We start from the raw sequence: 26015 nt of genomic DNA on the forward strand, positions 1-26015 counted from the left end.
TGCTAATAACATGGGGTATAGGTCTAGTGTACCCGCAGTTCTTTACATCCTTAAATATGTATGTATCTTTTGTGGTATGAAAAATAAACCGCTTAAAATATATTTTTCAGAATGTTACGCTGATTTTTTAAGAGAAGACTTTGATGTAAAGACTTATACTTCTCAATCTATTCATCAAGCTGTGATCGCTGAACAGTTAGCAAAACTTGCTCAAGGAATCAGTCAACTGGATAAAGAGCTACATTTACAAGTAAGTTCCAGATATGTCATTTGTTTCTGGGCAATCATGTACAAACATAGTTTAAAAGTTCAGTATTTCAGTCTTGCATGCTCCTGAAGTTACCGCACATTCTCAGCAACTAGTGACTAAGGGTATGCCTACACAGTCCACAGCAGTGAGCCTCCCAGCCCAGGTCCACAGTCTTGGGCTTGCACTAGTGCTCTAAAAATAGCTGTGTAGGCAGCACTTGAAGTTGCCTCCCTAGTTTTCAGAGTCTGAGCTGCAATTTCAAAGCACTGTCTACAGCTGTTTTTAGAGCACTAGCATGAGCCTGAGTCTGTTAACCTGGGCTAGGAGGCTCTTTTCAACGGGCTACCTAGTCACGAAAGCTCATGCTCAAATAAATTGGTTAGTCTCTAAGGTGCCACAAGTACTCCTTTTCTAGTCATACCTAGTGTGTGTCTTTCAAGATTGTTAACCACAGTGCTTGTTTGATGCACTTCCTTCTCTCTTCTGCTTTCTGACATTTTCATTGGGAACTGGTTTTTAAAAAATTACCTGTTACAAACATAAGACAAATCTAAATTTATATTATTGAGTGATCAAGTAACTGATAGTGATTATTTGGTACTTTCAGAAAGATTCTGAGCTTCTTGAAGGGGGAACATGTGTAAAATAGCGACACAGAGAGACTGTGTACTAATGGATGATATGAAATATTCAGTAATGGTTGCAGTTAGTAAATAATGTAATACATTTATAATTTTAGCTTTCTATTTAAGGGGTATAGTTCTTTGTTTGCATAACCAGTGCCATTCCCAACACTCGTGCATCTATATCTAGGGCCCTACTAAAATCAGGTCTGTTTTGGTCAATTTCACAGTCAGAGGATTTTTAAAATAGTCAGTTTCACGGTTTCAGATGTTTACATCTGAAATTTCACAGTGTTGTAACTGTTGGGGTCCCTACCCAAAGAGAGGTTGTGGGGGGGTTGCAGGATTGCCACTCTTACACTGCCTTAAGAGCTGGGTAGCGCCGTTGGCTGGTTGTTGCCAGTCCTGCCCCTCCACTACAATTGCCAGATATCGAGGGGAAGGAGAGATCAGGCATCACAGTTTGTGATGCATTTTTCATGGCCATGAATTTGGTAGGGCCCTATGTATATCTATCAAGTGTAGAATACACCCGTAAATCTGGGATTTTCCTCATAGGAATCACATTTTCTTACTATTAGTATTTGTTAGCAGAAGTAATAGAACAGGAAAACACTTTCTCAGAGCTGCATGAAAGATCTCCCTTCTTGTGTGGAACATCCTTTGACACCAATAGAAGAACATTCATGTAAGGAGAGCAGAACAGCAGAGTTTCAGATCTATTGTGCATATCTAAGAGGATGATTGTCCTAAAGATAGAATTAACTGGAAATACTTTACAGGGTGTTGTGGCACTGTGGGCTGGTTAGAAGCTTCTCTCTTCTAGAGACTTGTGTAAACGTTTTGTTCATGTCCCAGCTGTATAAGAAACTTGAATTTTTCTCAATTTATCCCTTGTAAATGTTTTTCCACATCACATATTTAACTAAATCCTGGATTTTTCTAAACCCAGGATGCCAGATGAGTCAAAATATGAGAAGAAGGCAAGGACTAAGGTTAATTACTGGATGGTGGGTAAACTTAAACATCATCTGCTGTAATCTGCCTGGCTAGACCAGGTGCTGAACATTAATTCAGAAAAAAATAATTGAATAAATAAAAAGTTTGTGTTAATAAAATAAAATATTTGTGTTCTTAAAGCATAAAATATATCAGTTTGGTGCTGACTGTGAAGATTCTCGTCTGATTTAAAACTTATTATGGACACAAATGAGTTTACAAGGTAGAGGGGTTTGTCTGTAAAGCAGGGGGGAAAAATAGAGAGATCGCTTATCACTCAGGGATTCTTCCTACCCTACGAATCACTGTTCTCTTTTAAACCCACTCATGGATATATGCTTAAAGAAAATCTGAGTTTGTATTGTTGGAATTAGTCTTGCAAGTAATGATTGGTGGTCTCATTTTTCAGGTAGTTGCAAGACATGAGGACTTATTGGCACAGGCAACTGGGATTGGATCTCTGGAAGGTATAAATTCATTTTATGCTGGTTAATTTTTAGTATTATGGAGACACTTAATAGCTTCATAGTTAAGGTGGCATCAGACTGTTGAGTAGTAATCTTACGGGACAGAGGTCTTAGTTTATTAATACATGGCAGTTTTCTTTAATGTCGGCAGATGGAGCTGTAAGGAGAGTATTTTGTTAATACTTTTTAACGTAATTACACTATAAAGAGATTTGTTAATAGAAGGAATGTTCTAAGCAACTTAAATAATGCAATCAAGTTTCTGTAAGTATCTTGAAAACTCACATTGTTCTAAAAATTCCATATAGTAGTCTCCAGTCTGTCAACTAACACACCATACAGCTACATGTTGCCATGAATACAGCTTTGTGAATGATGGAACATGTTTCTAATGTCATTTAATCTACCAATAAAAACCAAAGTAATTATTTTGTGGTCTTAATTGCATCACTTCCTTTTTGTAAGAGGCTGCAAAATTAAATACAGATTTTTGACTCCACTGGTTGGGGTCTGGTATAATACCAGTTGCTGATCAAAAAGTCCTTATTTGGGAACTGTCATGTCTGCATAAAAAACTGGTCGTTATGTGGTTCTTCAAAATAGATATAAGGTTTCAGAATCTCACTTACTTTAAGATTACATTTTGGGTCCCATTAGCCCAGGGGTTCTCAATCTTGGGGTCAGGATATTGCATGGGAGTCAGGAGCTGTCAGCCTCCACCCCAAACCCTGCTTTGCCTCCAGTATTTATAATGGTGATAAATATATAAAAAGGTGTATTTAATTTAGAAGGGGGGGGTCTCACTCAGAGGCTTCCTATATAAAAGGGGTCACCAGCACAAAAGTTGGAGAACCACTGTATTAGCCCTTACAGTCTTGCTAACAGTCTTGCTTGGTGGCATCTGCGATTTTATGAGTGTACTCTCCACTCCCTTATCCAAGACATGTAATGCAAATATTGAATGGTACAAGACCCTGAACGGATCCCTGCAGGACCCCACTAGATATGACCTCACAGTTTGACATCAAACCATTGATAGCTACTTTCTCAGTACAGGCTTTCAACCAGTTCAACAGTTATAACCTGGTTAAAACTGATGAATGTGCTAACCAGATGCCAGGGGATTTGTGTCCCCCCTTTTCCTCTTCTGATTTTCTAATTTTCAGCAAAATCAAAAGGGCTCTGGCCTCTGATGCCTAGAACAATCCTGGAAATTTTGGAATTAAACTGATGTGCTGTTCAAAAGTTACTGTTACAGCCAGCCAGACAAGCAGAGAAGTGTGTCTGCCAAAAAAGAAGAAAAATGAGTTGTCAGACTTGTGTATCAAAATTGCTAAACACTTCTCCTCAACTCAGCAGTGTCAACCCTTAAAATGCTAGTGTTTTCTAAATTGCCAGGCAAATGAATGCTTAGGAAGATGGTTTGTACTCCACATTCAAATGATTGAAATGGGCAAGTGTTGATAAACATCCCACAGTCACATTGTCACCCAGTAGCAGTTTGTCCCCAGTTGAACTTAAATGCCCTAAAACCACGCTTGGTTTTGAAGGCACTCTACCCTTATTGGGAAGTCTTAACTATGGAACTTGCTTGGAGACTTCGCTCTATGATGGCAAAGTTATTTAAACATTAATTCAGCCTTGAACTATCCCTATTCAGTATACATGGTAAGTTACCCACATTTTGAAACTAATGAAAATAAAATATGAAGAGGTTAAATGACTTGTCCAAGTCATACAGTGTGTCTGTTTCAAAACTGGCATCAGAGTTTGGGTTGCCCAACTCCAGTCCTGTGGTCTCACCTCTGGTTCATCTGCCTTCTTTTGAGTTCAATTCCTATCTTACAAACTATAACCACAAATTGCAATTGCATCCTTCTTTATAGTACTGTATGCTGCTCTCTTTGACTCTGTTGCTGGAATTGTGTTCATAAAGATGGTTCTAATTCCCTCCCCCCAGCCCCAGCAGTTCATTTAGTGAGAAACTGTGCATTAGTTTTTGCGTGTCAGTATTCCCAAAGCTGCACATCCTCCTGCTCCCTGGGCACTGAATTGCTACCACTTGGGTCTCTAACCTGAATGGTTAGGGGTGCCTTAGGTATAGATTCATAGGATGTAGATATTAAGACACCAAAATGGGGCCTGATACTTGGGTAATGGGAGTGGAGGGCAAATTCTGATTTTACATTTTTTTAAAGGTACAAACCTTAAATTCCCAAAGTTAAGGTTTTATTATTTTTTTTAACATTTCACCTCCTCCCCCCGCCCCCCAAACGAAATAAAACTTTTATCAGTCAATCCACCTGAAATTTCTTAAATTTGCTCCTCCATCTATAGAGAGACCTTTTTTAATTAAAAAGAAAAAAAAAAGCTGGGGATTTTTGGTCTTTGTTGGGGTTGGGATTATACAACATATTTGAGGGATGTTAGTAAAGTACTTCAATTTTAAACAGTTAAAAAAATCTTTGTCAGTCTGAAAAGTGGCTTGGCCTAGGGACTTCAAATTTGTTTAATTTTAGTTGGCCTTAATGAGAACTGATGCCATCTAAATTTCATTATAGAATTAAAATCTTTAACAATATAATTTCTCTCCATGAATTGCAATAGCTGCTTTGGATCACATGAAGAAAGCCTAGCCTGAAAGATACCCTGGGGATATCCTAATAAGCTCTGGTATAGGTGAAAGGCACTGCATAGAGGCACTATAGACTAGTGGACTCAGTAGAGGGCTAAAAGCCAGAAGCTTCTAAATTCTATTCTCCGCTCTTCCACCCTGTATAGCCTTAATAATTAAGCTTGTGTAGCCTTAATAATTAAGCCTTGTGGTTTTTGTCCACTGATCTCCTAGAGCTGTGCAAAAATTAGTTATGCCTAATGGTCTCCCCATAAGGTAGGGAAGTAACTCATTGTCCACAAAAGTTGAATGATTTGTCCAAGGTGTTACAGCAAGTCTGTATCAGAGTAGAATCTTGACTGTCAGTCCCTATACTCTAGTCTGGATCACATTACATCCCATGGAAATTCATTTAGGCAAGACTGTGAACCTCTCCATGGCTCTGTTTTTAATTTTTGTTTGTTTTTCCCTACACTTTTCTTTGTATCCTAGCTCTGCTACCTTCCAGAGCACATGGATCATAAAACCTAGGAAACAATGTGCAGCTTGACAAGTGGTATGGTTTGATGGGGTGGATTGGATTGAGCTAGTGGGGAGAGAGAAATTTTCGCCATGCAAAAACTGAAAGGCTTAAGGTGGCCACCTCACAACTTCCAAGCAAATACACCAACAAAACACTGTGGTATTTTTTTTCTATTGCCACAAGATAGTGAATTCATGAACAAAAAGGTAAGGTGGAGTTAGGGTTGCAAATACCTTTTTAAGAAGAAAACTTTAATAGACTAATGTTGTTTAAAAGGTGAGAGAGCCAGGAAATTCAAAGGTAAAGTTACACTAAAGACAAATAACTCTATCAAATACTAGAAAGTTTAGAAATATAAAGTTACAGTTCCACAAAACAGCCTTAACTCTGCCCTTCATCCAAATTGATGACATGGTCTGCACATCATTTATCTTCCACATTGACAGTATTCACAGAGTAAAAAATACTTAAATTTAAGTTGTTACTTAACATTCAAAATGGATGGATACCAAAGAAAATCAGCATGTATGTATTGGGGAATCAGACAGTCTGAGATTATGGAAATATTCAAATATCCTCACAGCCTGCAGACTCTTTTAAATGCATAAGAGTGAAATATCTCCTTAATCATTCAAAAAGCCAACCTTAACTATCCCCCTATTCTCACCTGTAGAACAGGAGTCTCTTAAAAAAACATTTACCCTTTCTGCATCCCATGCGTTTCTGGTATGGGCTACAAACTAATCTGGCCCAGAGAGCATCCACAGATTCCTTAGCCCAATGTGACCAGAGGTCTCGACATCTCTTGTATTATACTCCATGGATGGAACAGATTTTTTTTTTTTTTCCTTCCAGCTCCTATATCCCAATTTTCTACTATTGTAAGGAAACCACTTTATATTAGTAGTGGTATTGTGGGATCATTTTAATAGCGCTGTAGCACTGCCCTGCTACTATTCTTCCAGCAGAAGCCAGAAAACCTTGCCTTTTTAACCAACTTTCCACTATATATTCCATATTCATCTTCCTCATGTGAGTTGGGAATCACATGTCCTCTATTCTATATATTAAATGGAAAAAAACCCTTTGTTATTGCAGAGTTAAGATTGTCCAGTGATCATTTGTGCCCTTTCAGAAGTTTGAATTTTGCTGAACTCTGTAAACCAGCAAATTCAGAGTAAATGCCCACACAACTTTGTCTGTCTTCCCAGAACTGGCATTGGCCACTGGGAATTATCTGCATGCACTGGGATAAGTGTAGCTGTCCTGAATGATGGAGGAATAAGTTGGAGCAGTTTGGGGGGAGCTGTGATTGTGATATGGGGAGATCTGAGTCCGAGTCCCCACACGTGTATCAAAGGACAGGTGCATGTGTACCTTGAGGTTCCGGTCTGCATCATTTCAGTACAGAATTGCGTAGGCTGTCAGTGGCAGAGCACTGGGGTCTTCTTGCCATGGGTATTGGAAGTGTTGAGGTGGGATATGAGAGCAGTCTGACTTTAATGATGGATAGGGAAAGTATAGATTTAGGTGGGACGCTATGTGCAAGCATGATGGGGTTGTAAAAATTTTTCCAAGTGTAGTTTTCAGTGTTTGAGCATAAGGCAGGTGCAGGTAGCACCTGTCCATTACAGTGAAAAGGTAGAGTTGGAAGTTGTGTTATGGGTGTATTGGGGCATCACTCTAAGAGGAGAGAATTAAGATTATGTGACCATTTACCTTAATTCTGTATTTTCTGGTTTTCAGAAGCTTGAGTTTTGCTGAACTCTGAAGGGGCACAGGCTATCACTGCTTAACTCTGCATTAACAAATCTTTTGCAATTTAATTTCCTCCCTTTTTTTAAGCAGAAAGAAAAATGCTTGTTGATAGGAATTAATCCTTTAGGCAGTTATTGTTCTTACCTAGACTTAGTTAATGTGCTACTGAGGCTAGGTAATAATCAGAAGACCTAGCTTTTATATAGTGCTTTTCAGCAATAGATTTCAAAGAACGTTACAGCATTATTCCAATTTTACAGATGGGGAAACTGAGGCACAGAGGGGTGATGTGACTTTCCCAGGGTCACCCAGCAGACTGGTAGCAGAGTTAGAAATAGTCCTAGACAGTGGTCTTTGCACTAGGAGACAGAGTTGCAGTGTGATTCCTTAAGTGCTCCTTCCCCTTCCTTCCACCCTTCTACATTTTGTTACAGTAGAATGGGGTAATGGTTGCCCTTTGAAATGTTTTCATTGTGTAGTTGCTAACGTGCCCATGAGAAAAAATCTCATCCATGGTTTGTCCTAAAATCTTGACAGTTTTATTACATGGTTGTTAAAGTAACTCTAACTATGTTAGAGAGACACACACACCAGTCTTCTTTCTCCACTCCCTTCCCCACCGTTCTTTGCAACATGTAGCCCCACCGCCACCATTCCAAGATCCCTCTCCCTTTCCCATCCTGTTAGGCCATTAGATGGCACTGTAGAAGCCATTAACATGTAAGAAGCTGCTCCTTGCAGTCTCCTGCCCTATGCTCCTGTATACACACATCTCAGACAGCAGCTTACTGGAAGGCCACAAGTTACCTTGGTTATCTAGCCTGAGATGCACACTGAGCTGGACTCCTCACTCCCATTGCCTACCCGCAGCTGGGACTCCTGCTGGCCCTGCTTCAGCCAGGCTTCCCCAACATGCCCCACATCCACCCAGTTCCTCCCTCCTCCAACTGAGGCCCCTCCCCACTCACTCTGGCCAGCCTTCACCCACACACAAGTGGTCATGTGTATCTGAGCTGTTCATTTTCTGGGCTTCCCAACCTTACATACAACAGAGGCAGTGCTCCATTATAATCTTGTATGAAATTAAAGGCAGAAGGAGTGGAGAGGATCCACCTACCTCTCGGCAGCATAAAAGGCTCAGAAAGGAGTTAAGTGGTCCATTCATCTGAATGAGATACATTCTCTTGCAGTTGATATTTTAAAGACTAACAGATTTATTTGGGCATAAGCTTTCCTGGGTAAAAAAACCCACTTCTTCAGATGCATGGAGTGAAAATTACAGATACAGGCATAAATATATATTGGCACATGAAGAGAACCTTACAAGTGGAGAACCAATGTTGAAGGCCAATTTAGTCAAAATGGATGTAGTCCACACCCAATAATTAATGAGGAGGTGTCAATACTAAGAGAGGGAAAATTGCTTTTGTAGTGAGCCAACCACTCCCAGTCCCTATTCAAGCCCCAAAAGGTCACACCCTTGTAGATTGACTGGGGCCCCCCAAATAGTGATGCATGCACACACGCGGGAGGGAAATGTGGGACAGACAGGTACCCTGGCCCTATTCTCCATGTGATCCTTCCCCTCTCCCCACAGTCTCGCCTCCTATTCCCATCTACACTTCCACCCCTTACTACCCTCCTTCCCAGCAAGCATTTGCTTTTGTCGTTTATTTTCTAAAACTACAACAACAAATTGTTTCAGTGCCTTCTGAATACAGTATTCTGCCATGCTCAGTTTGTTTCCCCAAATAAAAATCCCCCTTTGTTAGAGGCAGATTGGAGCATAATGCCTGTTGTTTAACATCTACCCTGAATTTGCATTTGAACTTTCAGTGCTTGAACTTGATGACTGTCATGTACCCTCAGAGCCACCTATCTTCTATGATATAGAGGTAGTTTTCCAAATAGTTGGCCTCTCTGCACATGCTCCGTGTAATCTATTAGGCGTGTAAACCTTAGTGTGTCTAACAGGAGAATATCAGTATGGAAGGCTACTGAGTAACAAAATGGTGGAAAATGCCAATGATCTTGGAGAACCTGGTTAGTTTAGTTTAGTTTAGAATAACTCAAGTACTCACCTTGAAGGAAAACACTGGTGTACTCTAATTTGAGCGAGAGCTGAGAAAGCAAATACTAGTGATTATGACCAAGAGGAAGCTGAGGAATGACCCCAAATGTGAGTGTGGAGAATCTAGGCAAACACTTGAACACAGCCTGATGCAGTGCCCCCTGTCAACATCACATACTCCTGAGCAGCTATTCAAGATAAGTGACAACTCTGGGTCATTGGCTGTGGCTTTGAAGCAACAAGTGATGATGATGAACTAAAGAAGAAACTCATTTTCAAATACTATTTAGTTTGATTTCCTCCAAAGGGTTGATGACTGCCGTGCACTCTATTGTGGTAACCACGGAGTATTTCAGATGATGATCTGAGCCCTAGTTTGATCTCTGTTTGTGAGCAAAAAAAGTCAGAGTGTGTAACGTTTCAGGAAAAGCTGGTATTGACGGGGTTTGCATCTTGGGGCTCAAATGGCCCCAAATTTGGGTCCTCACAGTATCCTTTGCCCCCTTAAGGCACACCACATTTCAAGGCAATCCGATTAAGCATATGGATTTTAGTCCACTTAGAACAGTCGAGCTTTAAACAGAAAGCTGATCTTAACTATAGCAGAACTGTTGCTCTACTGTAATAAATGATAACTGGGATGTTCAAAGGCCTGTAATAAATCCATTTAGAACGTCTCAATTTATGAAGGAGAGAAGAGTTGACATGTTTATACAATGTATGAGGATTCATTTGTAAACAAAGACTAAAAAATGTGTGAAGATTTAGTATATGTGAACAATAAGAATATGCCTGTGAATGGAGGGTGGCTGTCTGTCTGGGGCAGATTTAAGGTTGTTTGTTGGAGTGTGTAATATTGTATTTTGTGTTTATACAGTTAAGTAGTTTGAATTGGGAGTACTTGCATATTTCTCTGCATCCTTTTCAGTTCACTCTGACAGATTTTTTTTTTTTGTACCGCAATGTAAAGAGAAATGTTAAGTAAAAACCTTAAGTTGGTAGTTTGTGTCTGAACTTCTTTGTTTTGCTTTGGCTTTAAAATAATAATAATAAAAAAAACTATTGGGCTAATAAGGTGCTACAGAGCTGTGGTTTTTGTGGAACTTGTGAGCTCAGCAGGAGGCCTAGGAATTCACGAACATCCCCATCTCTGCCACCGTATTGGAGGAACTGCAAGGGACCTGCATTATCTTTCTTTGTCGATTCTGCAGAGTTTTGGTTCTGCTGAAGCCCTCATCTGCCACGCCCCAAACCCCGGCCCTGGCTTTGATCTCCTTCCTGCCCTCCGAACCCCTCGATCCTAGCCCGGAGCACCCTCCTGCACCCCAAACCTCTCATCCCTAGCCCCACCCCAGAATCCGCACCCCCAGCCTGAGCCCTCACTCCCCTCCCCCGGCCCCAGCCTGGAGCCCCCTCCCTTACCCTGAACTCCTCATTTCTGGCCCCACCCCAGAGCCCACACCCCCAACCAGAGCCCTCACCCCCTCCTGTACCCCAACCCCAATTTTGTGAGCATTCATGGCCTGCCATACAATTTCTATTCCCAGATGTGGCCCTCGGGCCAAAAAGTTTGCCCACCCCTGATCTAGATAATCTTTAGCTAGTAAATTTGAGGTCAGTGGATGTTGTTGATGGCTCAGCACTCTTGAAATTGTACAGGTGCCTAGAGCTGGTCTTAGAATCCTAACTTTAGGCTCCCATTTTGAAAAATCTTGGCCTACATCTTTATCTCTTTAACTTTTTTTTTTTATACCTGGTGCTTAGGTTTGTTTAATTGTAATCTTGATATGTAGTTTTTATAAGTTAATACCACATTTCAATGTATAAAGTTGTTTCTGGGGTAAAAATAATTCTTCACCTAGGGTAAAATGAGTAAGCATTGTGTTGAAAGGCTTACTGGCTCCTGCTGAGGTTACAGGGTACCACATGGACTTCTGCATATAACCCTTTTCCCCCCAAGGGTCCTAATCTTCTACTCTCCACAAACTGCCACTCCTTTCCCCAGGCAAAACTTAGTTTTGGGTTCTGGCTTGCACTTAGCCCAATGAGTGTATATGCAACTTTGGAGCGCGTTGGATTAAGTTCCTGACATGAGTACAAGTGTGGGGTTTCAGTTCTTCATTTTAGCTGAAGAAGTTGGTGGGAGGATGGAGAACCTTTTTGTTAATGTCTTGCATAAAGGTATTGTAACAAATCTGGCTGTGCAAGACTTCACGGGAGTCGGTACATGGCATGATGTGGTCACTCAGGCTTTGTTGAAAGATGGGGCATTAGAGTTTGCATCTTCCTGGTTCAGAAGCACAGGTCCTTGTTAGCTGAGGTAAAGAAGAACTTTTTCAGCTGTTGTTAATGTGTATGAAACAAAGTTAAGCAATTCTGACTTTATCCTGCAAACTTACAAACTAGTCAGACCACTGCAGCATTGTATGAATAAATCTGGACCTTATTTATTCAGTAAGTCTTAATGTGAATCAGTTATTCTACTTCATAAAGTTGTGTGTATATAAAACTGTATGTGCTAACTTATTTTCAGAGCATAAAGATTTGTATGCGTTACCCTGCATACAATGAAAAGACTTTTGCAGATAAGACTTATGTGCCAAAGTCTGAGCTGGAGGATACATAGATTCATAGATATTTAGGTCAGAAGGGACCATTATGATCATCTAGTCTGACCTCCTGCACAACGCAGGCCACAGAATCTCACCCACCAATCCTGCGAAAAACGTCTCACCTATGTCTGAGCTATTGAAGTCGTCAAATCGTGGTTTAAAGACTTCAAGGAGTAGAGAATCCTCCAGCAAGTGACCAGTGCCCCATGCTACAGAGGAAGGCGAAAAACCTCCAGGGCCTCTTCCAATCTGCCCTGGAGGAAAATTCCTTCCCGACCCCAAATATGGCGATCAGCTAAACCCTGAGCATATGGGCAAGATTCACCAGCCAGATTTAATAATTTTATTAAGATAACGTTGAAATAAGAAACGGTACAGAGTTCAAGCATAGAAGTTTGTGGTTGTCAGGGGATAAGGTACAGATTATCAAGGGGTGTAAAATTCGATTTAGGAGCTGGTGGAGTAAGGATTACATAATAATCTGCAATCTCCCCGACTGGGGGTAGAAGTTTAACCGGTCAGAGTACAGACATGGAGATATGGGGTAAGTTATCCACACAACTGCTATGTTCAGTATGCAGAGTATAGTGAGTGGATACGATGATGGGGATGGATCTACCCTCATTTGGTGGGGTTTAATGTTCAGTGGGTTTATGGTTCCAGTTCATACGGTCCGATGGGGAAAGCCTCTCAGTCTCTTTCCCACAGTGGGTGCACAATGTCGTACCGGCTCACTCCTCCTGGTACTGTCGGTGGCCGGTGATGTGCTCGATGTAGATGTCCCTGGACCATCAGATGGTGTCCGAGACCATGAGGCGCCGCATGAGCCGTGCGTAGCATCTACCGATCCCGCAGGTCCGCAGCACACGCTCGTTGCAGGGGTCTCAAGCACCCAGGGCTCTGACGATCAGGGCGTCCAGCTGCACCTCGTAGCCCTTCGCTCTCAGGGTGTCGGCCAGAGGGGCGTATTTTTCCAGTTTCCAAGCTCGGGCTTCTCAGAAGGCCGGGGTCCTGTTCTCGAAGGGGACCGTGATGTCGACGAGGATGATCTTTTTCTGGGCCTCGTCGGTGACGACCACGTCGGGTCGCAGCGGGCTGTCGGTACTGGGGATGGCGCAGTTCACGGCGACCTCCCCCAGGCGCGGTGCAATGGCTTTCACCAGGCGGTTCTGGATGGCGTTGTGGCTCAGCTGCCAGGCTCTGGAGTGGGGCTTGCAGCTGCACAGGACGTGGGGCAGGGTCTTGTTGGAGTAGTCGCACTTCCTGCAATGCTTGTCTCGGTTCCCGTGGCGGACGGCTCCATTGAGCGGGACGCAGTTGAGCCGGGCGCGGTGGATGAACCGCCAGTCGGCGAAGCAGGTGAAGCCGCCCCCGGCGAGGAAGTGGTTGCTGGCGTCCCACTTGCTGGTCAGTTCGAAGGCTTTTCCCTGGTCCGGCTTATGCTTCAGGGCTTCTATGTACAGCGAGTGGATGGCTGCCTTCAGGGTCCTCTCCAGCAGGCCCCTGGCGCTCGGGGTGACGATGGTGTTGCCCTCAGACCTGATCTGCGGCACCAGGACTCCCAGCTCCTGGCGCTCCTCGCACCACTCCCAGCGGCAGCCAATGTGCTTCCCCAGGCAGCGCGTGGCATTGCGGGCGCGGGACCACAGTGAAGCGATGTCGCCCCCGTCTCGGCCAAATTCGCCATCCAGGGAACCGCTCAGGAAGCTGGCGGTGTCTTGGTCGGAGGGGACTCTACCGATCCGCTTTTGTGTTGTGTCATGGAGGGCTTTCGCTGCGATGCTCCTTACCATGGCGTCGGGACACGTCAGCAGGCGGAAGGCGTGGGTGATCACCGCGATGTCACACAGGTCACCCATGCGGGGGACATTGGCACCGCCATGCCTGTGGGTGATATAGACCAGCTCGTTGCTGGCTCTCTGGGGAAGGAATAACCACTTCTTCACCAGCTGCCAGATGATCTTGTCTGCCTTGTTGAGGGGTACCTTTGCCACGGCGGATCCCCTTAGGACGAACAAGATGCGGGGGATCAGGAAGGTGTTCAGGGCGTTTATCTTTTGCCACGGTGCTAGCAGTGAGGTGTCGATCTTGGCGGCATCCTGTAAGATCTCTTGGATGGTGTCCTCAGGTGTCTGTCGGACACGGAAACCCGTTGGTGTGCCGAGGTGTCGGTAGGCCTGCCCCTCTGCCAGGGGGATGACGGGCCTGCCCTGGATCTGGAATTCTGTCGCCTGTACCGAGTCCCTTTTGCTGCCATCTATGTGGAGGGATGCGCACTTCTTTGCATTGAAGCGGAGCCCCATCCAATCGGCAACTCGACTGGTGACATCTAGCATACGCTGGAGGTTGTCTGGGTCGTCTGCGGTCAGGACCAGGTCATCCGCGTAAGCCAGGACGCTCACCCTCTCACCGTGGAGGTTGAAGCCGTCTGCGCCCTTGGAGATCGCTCGCAACAACGGCTCCATGACGAGGTTAAAGATGATGGGGCTGAAGGGACAGCCCTGCTTAACTCCACTCCGGGTCGGGATCTCGGCGGTCTCCCCTTCGACCGAGCGAATGGTGGTGCTGCACCCCTCGTACATCTCTTGGATCACACGGAGGAAGTTCTCTGGCATCCCAAACTCCTGAAGCGTGGCAAAGATGTGGTGGTGGGGCATGGACCCAAAGGCGTTGGCCAGGTCGAGCCATGCTACCGTACACTGCCCCCGTGCCCTTCTGGCCGTTTCGATGATGGTTTGGAGGACAAAGTTGTGCTCATAGCAGCCCTCGCAGGACATGAAGCCTTTCTGGGTGGAGCTGATGGCCCCCCCGCACACCGACCACTCCGTGATCCTTGATGCCAGGCAGCTGGCATAGAGCTTGTACATCGTGGAGCAGAGGGAGGTGGGCCTCCAGTTGCTGGGGTCATCTCGCTCACCCGTCTTGTACACCAGAACCCTCATGGCCTTCTTTACTATAGAAAATTCTTTCCTGGGTAACTCAGATCCCACCCCATCTAATATCCCGTTCTCCCTGCAACCACAGCTGTTCCTGTCGAAGTCTGAGTCCTCAGCCCTCTCAGTGGCTCCAACCCCTGCGGGATGGCTAAGATCAAGCATAGTTTCTTTTGTTTTTTACAGTGAAAATATTTGTAATAAAAAATATGAAGTGAGCACTATGCCCGTTGTAATTGAGATTAATACATTTTGAAAATGTAGAAAAACATTAAAAAATATTTATAATTTAAATTGGTATTCCACTATTGTTTAACACTCAGATTAAAACTGTGAATAATCGCAATTAACTTTTTTAATCGAGTTAATTTGTTTTGAGTTAATCGCTTGAGTTAACGGCGATTAATTGACAGCCTTAGTTTTGGTATTTAAAACACTGATACAAATTTTTCCTGCTCAAACCCACTCACACTTAAGCTTTCCCTGGCGGAAGTGCTTGTATCTAAAGCTTTAGCTGATAGAATTTTGATTCCTAAAATTGTACACAGCAGCATTTGTGCTGGAGAACAAAGCAGTGATGAAGAATGTATAATATTTCAGTAGAAGCTTTTTGGTTGTCACATTTAAGGTTTATGATGCCCAAACTTACTGACGTATATTTAGGTCAAAATGCCGGGCATTGAAATGATTCTCCGCTCCTTTGTGCCATGTGTTGAGTATCTTTTTACAACTATTTTAACCCTTTACGGTCCAGGTTGGTCAGGTTCCCTGGGCTTCTTATTTTGGTCTGGATCCCTGGTAGGAAGGGACTTCTGAAACTTCACATACATTGGCATCTTGCGTGTTGCCATGCCCATCTTAAACTGTGTCCACCTCGACTTAGCCTAACCAGGATAATACATGGTTATTGTATCTATATTGCATGAAGGGTTGGACTCCGACATGTATACGTTACTAGGGCAAAAGAATAGCGACATGCATTTTCTCGGAAAAAAAGTCCTGCTGATCACTGGACTGAATATGCCAAATTGTTTGAGAAACATTCAACACCTTTAATATTAAATCAGAAAACAAATGAACATTGAGGTGGCACTCTTTCTTGTGCCCAAATGTTTGGGGTGACAGTTTGCATTTACCTGGGCATTTCTGTCTGTGTTTAAATCAGAGCTTAAAAAAATCTATTTGCTCATGGTGAGCAAATGCTGTCAACTTTACATCTTGGACTTTCATGTCCCCCTCATTCAGTTCCTTGCCAACTCTGTTCCACCAATGATGCCAGCTTGAGTACCCCTTTTGTATCTGTCTCTCATAAGTATGTCTTCTGTGCCACTGCTTATGCGTGGAATTCATGTTTTAAACCTGTTTAATCTAATGACCTGGCTAGCCACATTTAGATTTCTCCTAAAAAGAAATAAAAAAAAAAAATTTATGCCTGAGAAGTGAAGGGGAAAATAGTTCTGTCATGTGCACACTCATGGAACTGTACCATCAAGATATGTACATATCTTATAGAGTAGCTGCACTCTCTCATTATCGTTGTCCCTCTGTTTCCTTCCTTCCCCCCAACCATATCTGTTTGATGATCACTTGTCTTCAATTCTAGTTTGTGCCTGCCCCCAAAGTGTACAATGTTCTTACTTTTTTGTGAGACATCTGTGTTAGGATATAGATATTCAGGCCTGTCTGCAAAGGCCTGTACTTTAAGAACTTAGGTGTATTCTTATCACTTGGCTAGTTCTAGAGGTATAAAAGAGAGAATCAAAATCACTGTCTGCTGGTGTAAGGCCCTTCTCTTACTGTGACAGTCTGAGGCCCTGTTCTTAGGCTAAGGCCTTTGGCTAAGCAGCAGAGGCAGCTATAAGCTAGGAAGCGACCGGTCACATCCTCACATTCCAAACTAGTCACATTGAAAGAAGGTGCTATTGGGCTGTTAGGAATACAATCCTGTCCTGATAATGCCTATCACCTCCAGAGAAAGGGAAGTGCCTAGAAAATGTAAAAGGAAACAGCATCCTGTCTGGCAAGAACTCACTTATCAATACTGGGATGTGAAATCCTCACTTCTGTATTGTTTTGTCATTATAGTTCCCACTTTGCTATTGTTTGTCTGTATAATCTCTGTTTGGTTCTGTGATTGTTCCTGTCTGCTGTATAATTAATTTTGCTGGGTGTAAACTAATTAAGGTGGTGGGATATAATTGGTTACATAATCATGTTATAATATATTAGGATTGGTTAGTTAAATTTCAGGAAAATGATTGGTTAAAGTATAGCTAAGCAGAACTCAAGTTTTACTATATAATCTGTAGTCAAGGAGGAAGTGAGTGGGCGTGGGTGGGAGGGAATGGGCGTGTGGGTGGGGGAGATGGGAATGGGGGTAAGGAAATTGGAACCATGTTTTGCTAAAGGGGGAAATGGGAACAGGGAATGGGAGTAAGGAAATTGGAATAATGTTTAGCTAAGGGCAGGAATGGGAACAGGGACACAGGTGTAAGGCTCTGTGGTGTCAGAGCTGGGAAGGAGGACACTAGGGAAGGAAACTGGAATCATGCTTGCTGGAAGTTCACCCCAATAAACATCGAATTGTTTGCACCTTTGGACTTCGGGTATTGTTGCTCTCTGTTCATGCGAGAAGGACCAGGGAAGTAGGTGGGTGAAGGAATAAGCCCCCTAACAATCTAGAATGGGTGAGTGTGCTTAAAATGATCAAAATAGATTTCATAGTCCTCCAAGCATAGGTTGCAGACATGTCAAGTTTTAAGTGGACAGGTGTCTACATCACAAAAATGACTGTTAGTGCTTGGCAGTCTTGTTAGCAGTTTTAACATGGAATACAAAGAGAGTGAAATACCCTAATCGTGTGTTCAAGTTGGGGTTTGACAGAGCATTATGAGGGAAGTTTGCACTACAGCATACCTGTTCCCTTCATGAATAGGGGAAGGGGAAAGTGATATAAAATTTGAATGTGGTTTTACTTGCTAAAAGGAATTTTTGTAATACAATCAGTTCTTGTACAATTGTTAAAGCATTTCTTCTCCCCCCCCCACCCCCCCCAATATAAACAAAGTATGCTAAATGTACAGAGTGGGGTTGTTGTAAAACCTCATATTGAATTATTCCTTTATATCCTCCCTGACACTCCAAAAATATATTACAAAAAAAATACTGAGGATTAATGTTGTCCTGCTGCTAAATGATTCTATAATCTTTTCTTGTTTTGAAGAGGGTATAAACTACACTTTAGCAAACAATAATTTTTTATTTTGTCCTCTTAAAAGAAACAGCTAAAATGGCTATCTAACATGTTAGGAAAGATATATCCCTGTGTGGACTTTTTCTGGTAATTTCTGTAGCCAACTTAAAAGGAGCTTGTAGTGGTATTGTTGACTTACTCTTAACTAAAGCGGCCTGAACATGGGCATTTATATGTTTCAATTCTTTGTTCTTGTTTGATTGGATTTTCAGTTCCTCTTATACATTGGCTTCTCTGAATTAATGATTTTTGTAGGTTGTCTGTAGTCTTGCCAATGCCAAGTGAGTTCTGCCTTTGTATGTGTCTTGTCTCTTACAATTGCTCAAACATGCACATTGGTTACATGGCAAATCTGTATGCTAAGCATGACAAGTTCAAAAACCCGGTCTCCCACAGTTGTGTTGAAACTGTGTTATCTGAAGAGCCGTGCTGGGCATCAAACTGTGTTCTTGGAGTGCAGCAGACTATAAATGCTGATTTTGTTCAGAACTGAAAATATGTTGAGTCACGGTGCTAGTGGGTATGAATTCTTTTTTTAGAGTAACAGCCGTGTTAGTCTGTATTCGTAAAAAGAAAAGGAGTACTTGTGGCACCTTAGAGACTAACCAGTTTATTTGAGCATGAGCTTTCGTGAGCTACAGCTCACTTCATCGGATGCATAGCATATCGTGGAAACTACAGAAGACATTATATACACACAGAGACCATGAAACAAAACTTCCTCCCACCCCACTCCCCCGCTGGCAACAGCTTATCTAAAGTGATCATCAAGTGGAGCCATTTCCAGCACAAATCCAGGTTTTCTCACCCTTCCCCCCGCCCCCCCCCCCACACATACAAACTCACTCTCCTGCTGGCAACAGCCCATCCCCCTTTGAAACCCCTCTTTATAATGCGCATGATAATCAAGGTGGGTCACCTCCAGCACTAATCCAGGTTTTCTCACCCCCCCCTCCAAAAACCACACACACAAACTCATTCTCCTGCTGGCAACAGCTCATCTTACAATGTGCACAGCAATAATCCAAGTTTAACCAGAACGTCTTGGGGGGGGTTTTGCAGGAAAAAAACAAGGGGAGACAGGCTACCTTGCATAATGACTTAGCCACTCCCAGTCTCTATTCAAGCCCAAATTAATAGTATCCAATTTGCAAATGAATTCCAATTCAACAGTTTCTCGCTGGAGTCTGGATTTGAAGTTTTTTTGCTTTAAGATAGCGACCCTCATGTCTGTGATTGCGTGACCAGAGAGATTGAAGTGTTCTCCGACTGGTTTATGAATGTTATAATTCTTGACATCTGATTTGTGTCCATTTATTCTTTTACGTAGAGACTGTCCAGTTTGACCAATGTACATGGCAGAGGGGCATTGCTGGCACATGATGGCATATATCACATTGGTGGATGTGCAGGTGAACGAGCCTCTGATAGTGTGGCTGATGTTGTTAGGCCCTGTGATGGTGTCCCCTGAATAGATATGTGGGCACAGTTGGCAACGGGCTTTGTTGCAAGGATAGGTTCCTGGGCTAGTGGTTCTGTTGTGTGGTATGTGGTTGTTGGTGAGTATTTGCTTCAGGTTGGGGGGCTGTCTGTAGGCAAGGACTGGCCTTTCTCCCAGGATTTGTGAGAGTGTTGGGTCATCCTTCAGGATAGGTTGTAGATCCTTAATAATGCGTTGGAGGGGTTTTAGTTGGGGGCTGAAGGTGACGGCTAGTGGCGTTCTGTTATTTTCTTTGTTAGGCCTGTCCTGTAGTAGGTGACTTCTGGGAACTCTTCTGGCTCTATCAATCTGTTTCTTCACTTCCGCAGGTGGGTATTGTAGTTGTAAGAATGCTTGATAGAGATCTTGTAGGTGTTTGTCTCTGTCTGAGGGGTTGGAGCAAATGCGGTTGTATCGCAGAGCTTGGCTGTAGACGATGGATCGTGTGGTGTGGTCAGGGTGAAAGCTGGAGGCATGTAGGTAGGAATAGCGGTCAGTAGGTTTCCGGTATAGGGTGGTGTTGATGTGACCATCGCTTATTAGCACTGTAGTGTCCAGGAAGTGGATCTCTTGTGTGGACTGGACCAGGCTGAGGTTGATGGTGGGATGGAAATTGTTGAAATCATGGTGGAATTCCTCAAGGGCTTCTTTTCCATGGGTCCAGATGATGAAGATGTCATCAATATAGCGCAAGTAAAGTAGGGGCGTTAGGGGACGAGAGCTGAGGAAGCGTTGTTCTAAATCAGCCATAAAAATGTTGGCATACTGTGGGGCCATGCGGGTACCCATAGCAGTGCCGCTGATCTGAAGGTATACATTGTCCCCAAATGTAAAATAGTTATGGGTAAGGACAAAGTCACAAAGTTCAGCCACCAGGTTAGCCGTGACATTATCGGGGATAGTGTTCTTGATGGCTTGTAGTCCATCTTTGTGTGGAATGTTGGTGTAGAGGGCTTCTGCATCCATAGTGGCTAGGATGGTGTTATCAGGAAGATCACCAATGGATTGTAGTTTCCTCAGGAAGTCAGTGGTGTCTTGAAGGTAGCTGGGAGTGCTGGTAGCGTAGGGCCTGAGGAGTGAGTCTACATAGCCGGACAATCCTGCTGTCAGGGTGCCAATGCCTGAGATGATGGGGCGCCCAGGATTTCCAGGTTTATGGATCTTGGGTAGTAGATAGAATATCCCAGGTCGGGGTTCCAGGGGTGTGTCTGTGCGGATTTGATCTTGTGCTTTTTCAGGAAGTTTCTTGAGCAAATGCTGTAGATGCTTTGAAGCTGTTGTTACTTTAAAGCATCAATAAGCTTATTTTGCCCTTTATGGTTTCATGTCTAGAAGGATTTAGGATGTGGTTTTCAGCAAGGTTCAGATGGAGATATCTTTACTCACATTGAATAGCACCATATTCTATATAGATTCTAGTACCGCACTTATCACTGTAGTATCAGAGCACCTTCCAGTAGTGTATTAAGCAATGTGACTACACTTCTGTAACGTGTTGTTTGTGCTCTCATCCTCTCCCGAGGGGGAAGAAACGTATACAGTGGACTGTCTTGTTCTGGAAGGTGGTTTTTGCTATGTATTAGAGAAGGCAAGGTCAAAGAAATGCACCTTGCACTTAGAGCAGAAGTTGGTGAGGTTTGTGATCCTCTTTAGTTTCTGGAGGAGTTCATTCCATGGTCTCGGACTGGCCCCAGAGAAAGTTCTATCTCCTACACAGACAAACTTTGCCCTAATTGTAGAGTTCAGTTGTTCTAGAAGAGTGTAGTTGTTGATGACAGTCTGCATCCCAGAGATTTTAAGGGGTCTTTTAGATACCCTGGCCCAAGCCAGAGAGCGCCTTGAAGATAAGGATTGAGACCTTTAACTTGACTTTTTTCTATGGAAAGCCAGTGTAGAGAGTAGAGGACAGTTCTGATGAGCTTGTGGTAGCCTCTGTTGCTGAGGAGATGCCCTGCAGTGTTTTGTTGTAGTTGGAGTTTTCTGAGTACTGATGACTTCATGTCCATATTTCAGAGTAGCAGCCGTGTTAGTCTGTATTCGCAAAAAGCATCCGATGAAGTGAGCTGTAGCTCACGAAAGCTTATGCTCAAATAAATTTGTTAGTCTCTAAGGTGCCACAAGTACTCCTTTTCTTTTCATGTCCATATATATATCATTGCTGTAACCTAGCCAAGAATTGCGGAATGTGCAAATAACTGCGGCCAGGCCATTGTCTGCCAGGATGGGACGGAGTCTCCTCTAGCCAACCGAAGGTTAAAGAGCCTTACTTGCTGATGTAGCTATGAGAGCTTAGTATTAGCAAGGAATCCAAGGGTATTCTTGAGCCACGGACCGAATTGACTAATTGTGGATGTGTTACTCCTGGGGGAATTCTGCACCAAAAAATTAAAAATTCTGCACACAAAATTCTGCATATTTTGTCAAAATAACAGTATAATCATGCCAGTTACAATTATTTTGATAATTTGAAATAAATTATCTGTCAGTAAGTATGTCTGTAACAGTACAGAATAAAAAAAAAAGATTCTGGTAATTTTTTTTGTTTTGTTTTGGACAAAGGTTCCTTATGAGGCATATTAATACAGAACTTTGTGTAATTTATTTAAATTACAATACAGAACTGTATTTCCTACACCTGTCAGAAGCAGTGCACAGGCTTGGGGGAGTCAGGGGTAACGGAAAAGCTGAGGGAGAGGGAAGGAGCCTAGGAGCGAACCTGGAGGGTGTTGAGTGTGGGTAGGAGGTTTTTCTTGGGGGTGGGATTGTTAGGGTGTTGGGAAGCCTCTCCCATGCAGATTGTTGCTGACCCCAAGCATCTCCCATTCAGTCAGGCACCTCTGCCCCTGTCCCCGCACCTCTCATCCCCTTGGGTCTCTGCAGCCTCCCAACCCCAGGCTCAACGCTGTCACCTCACTAGCTCCTGAGCCCTGTCCACCCCCTCCACTAGCCATTCTGAACCCCAGTCTGTGACCACCCCTCCCCCCCCGAGCAGTCCCGTGTGCCCCACTCTGTCCTAATCTGGCTCTGCGGGCAGTGTGCTGTGATGAACTTCTAGTCCTGTGGGAATTCTGCAGCACTGGGCATAGAATTTTGTATTTTGCCTAAGAAGTGCTGCAGTTCTGCCTTTTGTCCACCAGAGGCTGCTGTGGTGTTAGAACAGCCAACTGTGTTTATGATGGGAAAATACAAAATTATGTGAGACAGATGAATTATGTGTGTCTACAGATGTGCAGAATTCCCCCAGGAGTCATGTGCACCTTCAACTAAAGGAGACTACATTATATGCCATGAGTAGTCACACTGATTTTTTTGGGATTTACTTGTGACTAAAAAGCTTCAGGATCTGGCCCTAAATTGTGTATAATAGATTAATACATTAAAATAATCTACTAGTTGACTTATGATCTGTACAGTTTATTTCTAAATATACAGCGTTTCACTTTATATAAAAAGATTTATTGGAAGTGGGAAAATTATAACTTTGTCAGATGAGTTATGCTCTATTGACTGTACGTAAAATGCCTTTCTTTTCACAGGTGTCCTTCAAATGATGCAGACTAGAATTGGTGCTCTACAAAGTACTGTTGACAGGTATGTCATTCATTATGTGATTAAAAGTATTTATGAGTTCTGCACTTTTCCACTATATTACATTTCTAAAAAGTATTTCCTTTCTTAATAGAATAAGAGCTAAAATCATCGATCCATACAACAAAATAGTGTCTCGCACAGCACAGCTAGCAAAGCTTCAGGTAAATTACATTATAAATTTACTTATTTTAACTTTATTTTTCAAAATAATTATTTTGCTTCCAGATTTCTTAAAAAAAAAAAAAAAAAAAAAAAGGTTAAATCACTTACCATATGAAGAAAAACATCTTGGTAGAGACTTCAATTCCTCAGTGAACTTAAATCCTTGTAATCCATTGGTGCAACTACTTATGGGTTAAAAGGGCAATGCTTCATTTTGCAAGGCAAAATTCAGTTTCCATTCTGTGAAAAGTAGGAGACCAAAGTTGGCACGAATTAGATTAGTGCAGTGGGGTCGGGGGCGGGGGAGGAGGGGTAGGGGGAGAGTGAACTCTCCTAGAATCTGCTGACCTACAAGTGAAATCAACTATGCTTTTTTAGAAACAGTGTTTCACGCACAGATCCAGTATCTCTTCCTTCCATGTTCTCTTAAACCCCATGTTATTCATTTAATTGATTAAAAAAATTGTTTCTTTTAGCCTCATCCCTATTTTCAAGAGTAATATAGGAAATATAACCTCTCCCATTCTCATTTTGTAGTTGCTGCCACTTTCTAATTCTGAAGCTCAGTGCTAGAGGAGTTGTAAAGACAGCGAAAATAAGCAATCAGATTTGTTATGGAGATATGTTAGAGTTAATATTAGGGCTGTCAAGTGATTAAACAATAATAATAATAATAAATAATACCATTTATTTAAATATTTGTGGATGTTTTCTACATTTTCAAATATATTGATTTCGCTTACAACACAGAATATAAAGTGTACAGTGCTCACTTTATATTTATTTCTGATTACAAATATTTGCACTGTAAAAAAACAAAATAGTCTTTTTCAATTCACCTAATACAAGTACCGTAGTGCAATCTCTTCATCATGAAAGTTGAACTTAGAAATGTAGAATTATCTAAAAAAAAAAAAAAACTGCATTCAAAAATAAAACAATATAAAACTTTAGAGCCTACAAGTCCACTCAGTCCTATTTCTTGTTCAGCCAACTGCGCAGACAAACAAGTTTGTTTACATTTGCAGGAGATAATGCTGTCTGTGTCTTGTTCAAAATGTCACCTGAAAGTGAGAACATGTGTTTTCATGGCACTGTTGTAGATGGCGTTGAAAGATATTTACATGCCAGATGCGCTAAAGATTCATATATCCTTTCATGCTTCAACCACCATTCCAGAGGACATGCGTCCATGCTGATGGGTTTTGCTCGATAACAGTTGCAGGCCAGTGCATGTTCATTTTCGTCCTCTGAGTCAGATGCCACCAGCAGAAGGTTGATTTTCTTTTTTGGTGGTTTGGGTTCTGTAGTTTTCGCATCGGAGTGTTGCTCTTTTAAGACTTCTGAAAGCATGCTCCACACCTCATCCCCCTCAGATTTTGGAAGGCACTTCAGATTCTTAAACTTTGGGTTGAGTGCTGTAGCTGTCTTTAGAAATCTCACATTGGTACCTTTTTTGCGTTTTGTCAAATCTGCAGCGAAAGTGTTCTTAAAATGAACAACATGTTCTGAGTCATCATCCAATACTACTATAACATGAAATATACAGTAGAATGCAGGTAAAATAGAGCCGGAGACGTACAATTCTCCCCCAAGAAGTTCAGTCACACATTTAATTAACGCATTATTTTTCAAATGAGCTTCATCATCATGGAAGCGCGTCCTCTGGAATGGTGGCTGAAGCAAGAAGGGGCATACGAATGGTTTCACATATCTGGCACGTAAATACCTTGCAGTGCCAGCTACAAAAGTGCCATGCAAACTCCTGTTCTCACTTCTGGTGACATTGTAAATAAGCAGTGGGCAGCATTATCTCCCATAAATGTAAACCAACTTGTTTGTCTTAGCGATTGGCTGAATGAGAAGTAGGACTGAGTGGATTAGTAGGCTGTAAAGTTTTGCATTGTTTTGTTTTTGAGTACAATTATGTACAAATATACATTTGTAAGTTGCACTTTCACAATAAAGAGATTTCACTACAGTACTTGTATGAAGTGAATTGAAAAATACTATTTCTTATGTTTATCATTTTTACAGTGCAAATATTTGTAATCAAAAATAATATGAAGTGATCAGTGTACACTTTGTATTCTGTGTTGTATTTGAAATCAATATATTTGAAAATGTAGAAAAACACCCAAAAATATTTAATAAATTTCAATTGGTATTCTATCATTTAACAATGCAATTAAAACTGTGATTAATCGCGATTAATTTTTTAATTGTGATTAATTTTTTTGAGTTAATCACGTGAGTTAACTGCGATTAATCAACAGCCCTAGTTAATATATATATTGAAGGACAGTTTAATAGGGTGGGTGGCTCATTTTAATGCTGAAGGTGTATCTATTTGGATGGATGGTTCATATTAATTTGGGCTGAGGGTGGGTGTGGATACCAGGGCAGAATACAGGTTGTTTGTTCTCCTCTACCTCTATTTCCATATATATGATATTAGGGTGACCAGACAGCAAGTGTGAAAAATTGGGACGGGGGGGGGAGTAATAGGAGCCTATATAAGAAAAAGACCCAAAAATCAGGACTGTCCCTATAAAATCGGGACATCTGTTCACCCTATTTGATATCAAACTTTATGTCTTAGTATTGTTCTGTTGAGGTTATTTCTCCCTTAATGCAATTGGAGTTTAATGAAGAGTTTGGGGAATAATTTCTTTAATA

The 26015-nt window shown here is 42.3% G+C and overlaps 1 protein-coding gene across 2 annotated transcripts in view; it reads left to right on the forward strand.

Annotated features, from left to right (window-relative positions):
• Window positions 1-26015, forward strand: part of COG5 (component of oligomeric golgi complex 5) — a 309622-nt gene that overhangs the window by 1473 nt on the left and 282134 nt on the right. For both annotated transcript variants that reach the window (XM_037889131.2, XM_043551539.1), the window contains exons 2-5: window positions 111-250; window positions 2282-2339; window positions 23120-23174; window positions 23266-23335. In XM_037889131.2, coding sequence (XP_037745059.1) covers window positions 111-250; window positions 2282-2339; window positions 23120-23174; window positions 23266-23335 — 323 coding nt within the window. The remainder of the gene's footprint in view (window positions 1-110; window positions 251-2281; window positions 2340-23119; window positions 23175-23265; window positions 23336-26015) is intronic.

The sequence above is a fragment of the Chelonia mydas genome, chromosome 1 (genome assembly GCF_015237465.2).
Source record: "Chelonia mydas isolate rCheMyd1 chromosome 1, rCheMyd1.pri.v2, whole genome shotgun sequence".
Classification (NCBI taxonomy): domain Eukaryota; kingdom Metazoa; phylum Chordata; order Testudines; family Cheloniidae; genus Chelonia; species Chelonia mydas.